Source organism: Musa acuminata, chromosome BXJ1-4 (assembly GCF_036884655.1).
Source record: "Musa acuminata AAA Group cultivar baxijiao chromosome BXJ1-4, Cavendish_Baxijiao_AAA, whole genome shotgun sequence".
NCBI lineage: Eukaryota > Viridiplantae > Streptophyta > Magnoliopsida > Zingiberales > Musaceae > Musa > Musa acuminata.
In genome coordinates, this window is record NC_088330.1 from 35,899,178 (window position 1) to 35,908,565 (window position 9,388).

General features: G+C 36.6%; 1 protein-coding gene across 2 annotated transcripts; it reads right to left on the reverse strand.

Moving 5' to 3' along the window:
* Positions 1–312: 312 nt before the first annotated feature.
* LOC135584651 (cyclase-like protein 3) lies at positions 313–8,509 on the reverse strand. Of its 2 annotated transcripts, XR_010506460.1 has the most exons (7): positions 8,001–8,509; positions 6,350–6,394; positions 3,548–3,620; positions 2,370–2,467; positions 1,573–1,643; positions 655–860; positions 313–569 (listed from the first exon to the last, which is right to left on the reverse strand). XR_010506460.1 is itself a non-coding variant. In XM_065176350.1 (6 exons), exons 1-6 carry the CDS (start codon positions 8,485–8,487, stop codon positions 735–737), a joined length of 900 nt encoding a protein of 299 aa, XP_065032422.1. In that variant the 5' UTR covers positions 8,488–8,509; the 3' UTR covers positions 313–734. The 2 variants fall into 2 exon arrangements, 1 of the variants encoding a protein (XP_065032422.1); XM_065176350.1 differs by having other exon boundaries at positions 313–860.
* Positions 8,510–9,388: the final 879 nt, after the last annotated feature.

Consider the following 9,388-nt stretch of genomic DNA (forward strand, 5'->3'; position numbering starts at 1 on the left):
CAATCGTTTCCTACATTAACCATGATCTCAATCCAATAATCACATACCATACTATAAAAAGCCCTTGGGTATATTTTCAAATGATATCTCACACTCCTTGGTAAATTACACCAAATACACATAGCATTTGACCTATTCAACACTAACTTAAGTATCAAATGAAACCATATCAGGTACGTATCCAACATAATTTTGTACGAACTTGGTCAGAATCACTTAGGACTCCTGTTACCTCAACCTGTTTCGAGTTTGAAAGTAGACCTTGATTGATTCCACACTAATGTTACGAGTCGGACAAGTAGAACTACGATATGTTAACATGAGCTTTCATAAGAAAATAATGATGTTGGTGGTGGTAGACGGCAATAATACATACCGACCTAACCGTCAAGCAGTGAAATCCTGGCAAACTTTCTGCAACTAATGGTTAACTAAACAACTCACCACCAAGCAAATTTTTAGGATACTCATGGTACACATTGATGTGCTATCTGTGCAAGAGAAACAATCCGCCCTCATTGGGCATCACCGCCGGTCGACGCTGCTGCAGGAGAGGATGCGTGCGAGTCCTGCACACAAGGATTCCTTCAGGCAATCGTGGAGGACATATACAACATGCACCAACATAATTAAAGCGAACTCATTGAAGCCAACATTATAATGTAACTCCTCTCCTCAGCAACAACACCGGAGGAGAGACGAGGGGTCTTCTCTGGAATTCTCCATGGTGATGATCATTTAATAAGAATACACCTGACCGGTGATCCCTCAGCGCCTCGTAACCGAAGAGGTAAGCAGTGTAAAGAGTATATCCCAGGCTTGATGTTATCCAACTTTAAGGATTCCACGATAATGATCTCCTGAACAAAATATATCAATGAACACTAGTGTGAATGAGCAAAACCCCGGTTCACTCTATATCCATGAATTAACCTATGTGCTGTTCAATTAAGATGCTGTACAGATTAAATGTATGTCCATAGCAATTCGATATGGCATCAATGTGAGATACACATGCAAAACGTATGAAAAATGTGTTACTTGTTACTTTTACAGGAAATATTTACCATCACTAATGCTAATGATGATTTGTTTGGAAGTTGATAAAAATTGTCTCATCCAAGTCACCCGTAGGTGAAAGGACTTCCATGGGCATCTAATAGTACAGAAATTGCTCTTCTGAATTAAAATTAAGGACCACCATTAATTTGCAAAACACATACAAAGCCTGCACCATTTATGTTCCTGATATGGCAAGGCAAAAGAGATGTCAATGGAGCCATTGATATGATTAAGCTCGTGCACAAGAAAAAGAACTCCACTGCTGTTGTGAAGAAACAAAAGGCATAAAACGCCTTCCCTTCAACAAAGTGCTTAAATATGCATATATTTATGATGGAAGCATTTTGTTCAACTTCTCTTCCTTGAATGCAATTATGGTACATAGAACATGGAGCAGCAACACAGCATGCAGATGATAGATAATCGCATGGGATGTGAGCACAAACCATATATCGTTTATTAAGAATCATAATGACTAGTAAAGTGAAATTATCAGGAAGAATCACATACCCGAGTTTTGAGAAAAACCACATGAGAAGGGATTAGATCATCAAAAGCAGCAATTGACACATAGTCAATACCTAAAAATATGAAACAAAAAAGAGGTGCTAGTGATCAACAAGCAAAATGATATAGAAATTTTAATTCTTCAAATATAATAACAAACAGGACAACATGCACAAGGAAAAATGGTTTTTATAAAACCAGATATGTTTTTAGGGAGACAAAATTAAACTAATAGAGTCAATGGTGTTTGTGCAGAGTGCTGATGGAAGCTTAGCAAAGTCATGTTACTTGTCAACGAGAACTTCTTTCTTGGCTTTTCTTTGTACTGTATTCAGAATTCTTTGTGTACATAAATAATACTAGTAAAATGTAACAGGTCTGTCTGAACATCTGCATTACTGATTCCAGTAACCAAACAATTTAAAAAATTAGCAACAAATTATGAATTACTGACAAAATTATCAGCAGAGTTTATGAAATATATCAGCATTGTGTGTTTACATACATAAACTTTTCCATGTAAATTCAAAATCGAAACACCTTTATCAGCTTAGTGAAAAAGTCTTGAAATCTAAACTATAGTCTTTGTACAAGAATTCATTGCTTTAATAGGAACAGTACTCTAGTGTTTGTACAAGAATTCATTGTTTTAAGAGGACCTACTGGTTACCTCAAAATATTCTTTTAACATAACCAATGGATGCATGTAATACTGTGTCATGAGCCATCAACCATTAATAAAGTATATACATTTTGACGTATTAAGTTTATAGTACATAGCCAACGGTTTTGCAACTCACCAACGAGTTTAATATCAGTGTTATCAACCAGCCACTGTGCACCGTCCTTCATGAATCCAACAAAGCTTGCATCAAACTCTTTTTTCCACATAAGTTTTCTGCAAAAAGATTTGATTATTTTTATCAAATTGTATCAACTTTCATCATATCTGCACCATTCTGATTTCATGTTACCACCTAATGGAAGCACTATTTCACTCAATGGGGATCCAGAACATGATTATAAAACATAAAATAATGATTGTATGTGACACTCCCTAACAATAAAAAAATATAGCTCCTTGACTGTATTAGTTCTTGTATAGGAGTTATGAATCTTCTTAACTTGAATGATGCTATTTAGCAGGGGGTGAATCACCCCTGAAAATTTTCAGGTGCCTTCTTTCTTGTACTGACCTTCATGTACACTCCATGAGATAAATTGATTGATTAAACTGGTGCCTATTTTATACAGATCTGATAAAGGACATTCTAGTGACCAAAAGACTACCATAAAATGTAATTGTAGATATGTGATGTGGAAACAGAGAAGATAGGGAGAGACCAATGATTTGACTTACAAGACAAAGAAAAACTTTTGCGATAACCATATCAAGTCACTAATTTATATGGATGTTTTTTAGTTTCTTCTCTCCTTTCATGGGTGTTTAGTACATTAAAAATCTTAACTATCAACAATCCAATAACTGACAACTTATAGAACATGTTACAAAAACAAAATAATTCATGGTGGCTGGAACCTAGGAATGCTGGCATATCCATTGATTATTTCACACAAAATTCTTGATTACAATGCCACACAAAGTTTAGTTTCCAAAGCATTAAATGTTGTACAATTTGGAGCTTTTTAGGCAAAGTTATGACAGAATCTCTAGGAAATGCCATCGGGATCCAGCTCAATTGAATTCCATGAATCAAAGCAAACCATGGTTATGGAACTATTTCATCAGCAGAAGTAATGGTTTGCATGTAGTTTCTTACTTTTCACAAGCTTAAGATATTGGCTCAGAATTGGACTCCCAAAGAAAATTGTATCATGAATGATGACTACAGATTGCACAATTCACCCAGATAAATGTAGAATTCTATGTCACAAAAGTGCCAAAGTTTTGAGAAAAAAAACCTGTTTGATCTATGTACCAATGGCAATTATTTTAGTATAAATTGAATATTATTACCTGTCAGTATTTAATGTCCTGAAAAGCACACGGCGAACTCCTCTTGGAATATGCAGGGATTCCATTACATCAGCTGCATATAAAGTAGAATATTTATCTGCCATGATATGGTGCTTAAAAATGAACACATATACTGTATGAGAAGTAGTATCAGCACTCACTATTCGAATAATTATCTTCACAATTATAGTCATAGAACTTGAAGAATTTAAATAAGTACTGTTCTTGCGATTGGAATGCATAGCATCATTCTGCTGAAGAAGAGATCTTTAACTTTCTTAAATATGACTACACTTGATGGAGCTGTGAAATATATAGCTTAAGTAATATAAATTTCAGCAGCTTGGCATCTATTTTCCAATCTTCTGTTCTCATAATGAAACTTCTGGAAATAAATTGTTGCCAAATGCAGATTACAAGTTCATGAACTTTTTAATCAGTAGTAAGAGGAATTATCTCTGTTTGAAAATTCATGCAAATAAAAGAAACCCCAAGTTTTATTCTCATAAATAGATGTGAAAAAATTGTAGAATGGATGCGTAAAGATTGGGACCTACTCATGATATATAGTGAAAAGACTGAACGTGGAATTTATAATGATATAATACTGTGTCAATTAAAAAAAACGGATTTGAAAGTTTTCTAGATGAAAACTGCTCAGCAAGACCTAGGAACCAATTGCAGCATTCGTCTCGAACTAACATGTCCACCACACTTTTTTTTTTTTTGCCAAAAGAAAGAAAATTTATAAATCAAAACTTAACATCGTCTGATGCAACCTTCTCTGTTCGCATCACTACGAATCAACAAATCTAGATCAGGAGGTAAAGCCTCTTGCCAATTATAATTAGAACTCAAATTTCTAGCAAAGTTAGCAAGCCAATTGGCCAGACGATTGCCCTTACATCATACATGAGTAAAGGAGCAGAGAAACGCCTTGCAAGGAATAGAATGTTTTTAATTAAAGAAGAAATCCTCCAAGGTGGTCACACTAGTAGATGCTGACAAATTTGTAGATATATTACAGGTAGATAATAAAAAATCATGGTTTGTGACTTCTTGTCAATGTGTTCTATACTCGCTCATAGTATACTACTCATGGAATTCAAAACACAAAATCCAAATCTAGTCCAAGATATCAAATATTGTGGTGTGTCGAGCGTATGTCCCAGTGTGTGCCAAGACACTTGTATACCACAGACTTGACCATATTTTGACAATAAAATGATTTTTATTGTACTTTGCAGCAATGTTTTGAATACCATACCATACAGTCTGGAGCAGGCAGTACGTACCGGTCCGCCAGTAGGTCGGTACGCGGACTATCTGCTACCGGGCGGTATCAAGTATTTGGCCCCACATCGAGTGATACGAGGTTGTACCAGGTGGTAACGATCAAAATTTTGACCGTTACCGACCTGTACCAACCGGTACCGATTGATTTTGATCGTTACTGAATGGTAACAATGTTAACGGTCAATTTGACCGTTGGAGGCCTCCTCAAGAGTTTTTAAACCGTTTCCTCCCCTCTATTTCAATTTATTTCACTCTCACACTCTCTTAAACTCTCTGAAACACATTTTTTCTCACATTCTCTCTCTTATTCTCATATTTTCACTCTTCTAAACTTAACAAAACAACAAATTATGGATTGAATTAAATCATGGAACTTGACGAGGTACTGATCAAGTTTATGCATGGAAGGGGAAGGGGAAGCCAGTGAATGATTTTGAGCAAATGCGACAGAGCCCACACGATGCATACACAAAACGAAGCTTATCGTATTCACAGCCATCGTATTATAGAGAATCTTACGGCCAAAAGTAGTACGGTGATAGTTGGTCATACTTCTCCAAGCAACAATATGATACGGAACAACAAATCAGTAGTGAAAGTAGAAGTTCTGACATTCACTAATACATGCCTTAGGAGTTACCTCAGACACATGTGATTAATGACGAAAAACCTACGACCATCACCACATTAATGCACCAATGGTATACAGTGTATCAATACACTATATCGTGGGATCAAATTTATGATTGGGTCCGACAAATATATCATATTGATATACAGATACATAGGATCGAAGACCCCGATCCACCACCCGTAGAGGCCTTCATTCGTTTTGGTGATAGAATCAAGTATATTTACACATGTAATTACTTAATTCATTTGAATCTTAAAGTTTAAGTTATATACAAAATAATATAATAATTTAAATAATTTTTCTGTAGATAATTCAATATTAACGGAAGGACGATCCGGAATAGACTGAAATTACAAATCTTGCACAAGGCTACTCCTCAAAGCTCGAAAAAGATATGTAACACTATTCTTACTTAATTGACATTAGTTTTGCTAAAACTATACTAAATATATTTATTTCTAACTTAAAAACCCTCTTCTAACTTTTTTTTTATAATTTTCGAATATTTTCGGAGGATTTTATGCTTATTTTAGGCATATCGCTCGGTACACCTAGTGTACCGCTTGATATGCCGCACCAGACCATACCGAGCAAAGCTCGATACACCGGTACGATACAGTATTTAGAACCTTGCTTTGCTGTAAAACAACCAGTATGTCAGGTCCAATAGTTTATAAGAGTTGATATTACACTGATATTTTGAACCTTGAATGTTACCACAGTCTGGAGTGCATTACCAAAAGTTCTTGGGATTTTTAGGGTGAAATGCTGAAACCATGATAAAGACAAGTATGATGTAAGCTTCACAAATGAGGGGGAAATCTTCAATATCATTTTCACCTAAGCTTGTGAAGTTTACAAGCAGTTCTCACCTGTAATGTTCTTGTCTCTTGGAACATCCACCAACAATGTCGGACCTGATCAACATAAAAATAAGTTGTCACAAGAAGGCATAAATCTTTAACTATTGTCAGTGAGACTATACTTCTTATTTGTATACAATAAAAATTTAGTGTGAGAAAAATAACTGGAGAAAGCAAACAAAGTCTAACAAAGAGCAATAATTAGAAAATTCAAAATCCACAAGACCAACGAATACTAGTTTCAAATGTCCAAGATCTTAGGGCCACCAAAGGATCACAAAATCTTTGCCTTCTTTAAATTATCAAGTTATTGTTCACTTCTTTCTCATCAATAGAAGGCAGTAGGATCTCTAGCCGCCCTTTTTTTATCTCCATCTTAATGGTTCTAAATCCTAGATTTTGAACTATTATCAGATCTATATTTTCCTTGAATAACTATTTGCCAAATGTATAGTACTTGAATAACTGTGAAATGTAAAGTAACTTACCATATACCAGCAATTCATGAGTATCACACTCGGTAATTCCATGAGACAAGGCCAAATGATTCAGATTTTACCAAAGTGATAGGAAATGAGAAGTGCAGATTGGTTGCAGTGGTAAGTGACAATGACCTCATAGTGCTTATTCGAATTATTAATCTACTTGCTGAAAGCTGGTATGGGTTGTATAATAATCCAAATTACAAGCAAGAGTATTGACATGATTACAAATATTTGGATACAGCGTCGCAAAGGAATCTGACACTTGGTTGTAAACAGCACAGCACCACTGATGTTATTCCTTAAAGGGATGGAAAGTAGTTACCAATATATATTGGATGAATCATGTTGTATTAAAGAGTTTTTTTAGTTATATCATACATCAAGTTGGATTATGACAATTGGTATCAAAGCCGACCTAATATTGGGGCATGCTGGGAGGTTCGAATAGGAAAAAACTATCCGTAAACGAAGTTAGAGGACTCTTAACTTCAGTGTAAGCATTTTGACTAATGATTTTGGTTCAATGGAAATGAAGTTAACAGGCTAAGTTATTCCATGAGGCTGGATCATGATAAAACCGGAGTATTACACATGAATCTCATATTTTTCGAAAGGCCTCTTGATTTTGTTCATCTGACACCCACAATATGCATGAATACTATGACAATGAATATATGATGTACTACGTCTAGCATGCACCATTGAAAAAAGTCTTTTGAAAAAATCAATTAAAGACTTGATAATCTACTAGAAAGATGCGAAAGATTTCATCTTCAATTAAGAACACCTGAAAAAGACCTACGTTCTCCCGAATTAAAAGTAATTTAGATTACGCTATGCTATCCATCAGGATGAACCACTAAATATGTCCCTCGTTGATGCAATTAAAAGATAGGATATTTTAGCATAAAGATAAAATGTTTGAATCAGAAAGAAGAGAAATAGTCCCTTGATGTCTCTCGATATCTCTCCTTAAAATCCAGATAGCATGTTTACCCTTTCCTTTTCTTTATGGAAGAGGAGGGGGAGAGGGGCTCCTCTCACTAGAAGGATTGACAAAGAGGAGTTCTCTATCTTGATCCATTTCTTCATCGCTCGATTCCAAACTCGACAGGTACCAGAGATCGATAAGCATCACAAGTGTACACAACGAGGAATCATCAAGGGCACAATACCATTGAGGACGCCGAGGTCGAGCGAGTCGACATCGAAGCCGGCGTCGAAGTAGTGCTGGAATAGGTGACCAGGGGCGTCGACGTGGGTGCCGGAGTGGACCGAAAACTTCATCACGGAGCTGTTGGCGAGGGATCCGTTCCTCATGGACTTAGCGAGCCAGAGGAAGCGGCCGAGCCCCTCTTCCGTCCCTCCCGCCGGCATGTCCTCATGGTACGCGTGGGTGATGTCCAGGATCCGCCCTTCGTCGTACTCCTCCCTCCTCATCACCACCAGATCCTCCCGGACGCCAAATTCCGTCGCCTCCGGGTAGCTCAGGTCGGCCGTGGCGGCAACCGGCGATAGGATGTGGAGCGGGAAGAGGAGGAGGAGGAAGCCCAAGACGAGGACGAGGAGCAGCAGCTGCTGTCCGACGGTGATGGTCATGTTGGTGGCGCTGCCAGCTACGGCCGGCAGCAGGTTGTTAAAAAGATCAGGAGGCGCCGCCATGTATTATTACATAGTAATTGTCTTTTTTGTCCCTTGTAGCTTAAATAGTTCGTCCATACCCCTGAAGGGTTTATATAAAGAATGTACCAAAATCTGTAAGGCCAAATACCGCTATTTCCAAACTGTACAAGGATATGTCCGTAAATGCACAATAAAGTTCTCATTACGCTTGCGTAGTTTCCGCCTAACACAGTTTCGTTTCATGTGTGTTACATCGTTACCATCGTCATAGAAACGAGCAACTAAACCTTATTTATACGAAGGAACACATAAAATAGCTTATCCTCAGCGTAAATACCTTATTCTGCGGCTGAGGTCCCGTCGACGGTCTACAGTTGTGAGCCGATAAAGAAGCAGTGGTTGTCTTTTTCTACCGTCTTTTCTTTTCTTTTTTGGATTATTTGCTCATTGCTTGATCTCTAATTCAAATTTATCGAAGATGCTGCGTAGGTTCTCAACAAATAGCCGCTTAGTTCTAAAATTGAAGAAGGTTTGTTTGGATGTATCATTATCAACTTAAATATATTTAAATATTTTGGATCGATTTTTTATGATCGTTTGTAAACATGTATAATCGTCGTGTAGAGATAAAATTATTCAGAAATAATATCATATTTTTTTTACTTCTTTGAAATGATTGAATACAAATATTATGAGTCTTGTACAAAAAAATTACTATATGTTTTTGAAAGATTTAATAAAAAATGCTCTCGATATAGATTTTGTAAATCGAACGCTAAATTAGCATCCTCTTTCACTGATATCATCATGCTCATGTGCGATTTCCGAACATGACTAGCTACAGACTCGGACTTGGTTGAGCTGACTCCACCTCACCAAACAAGCAACCAAAATTTGAATTTCAAGTTTTATTTATTTATCTATTTATTTTGCTTCCATG

Coding starts and splice junctions, on each gene's coding strand:
- LOC135584651 (XM_065176350.1), bottom strand. CDS start 8,487: ATGGCGGCGCCTCCTGATCTTTTTAACAACCTGCTGCCGGCCGTAGCT. Junction 6,395..8,000: donor CGACCTCGGCGTCCTCAATG/GTATTGTGCCCT, acceptor TATGTTGATCAG/GTCCGACATTGTTGGTGGAT. Junction 2,468..3,547: donor AGGACATTAAATACTGACAG/GTAATAATATTC, acceptor ATCTTTTTGCAG/AAAACTTATGTGGAAAAAAG.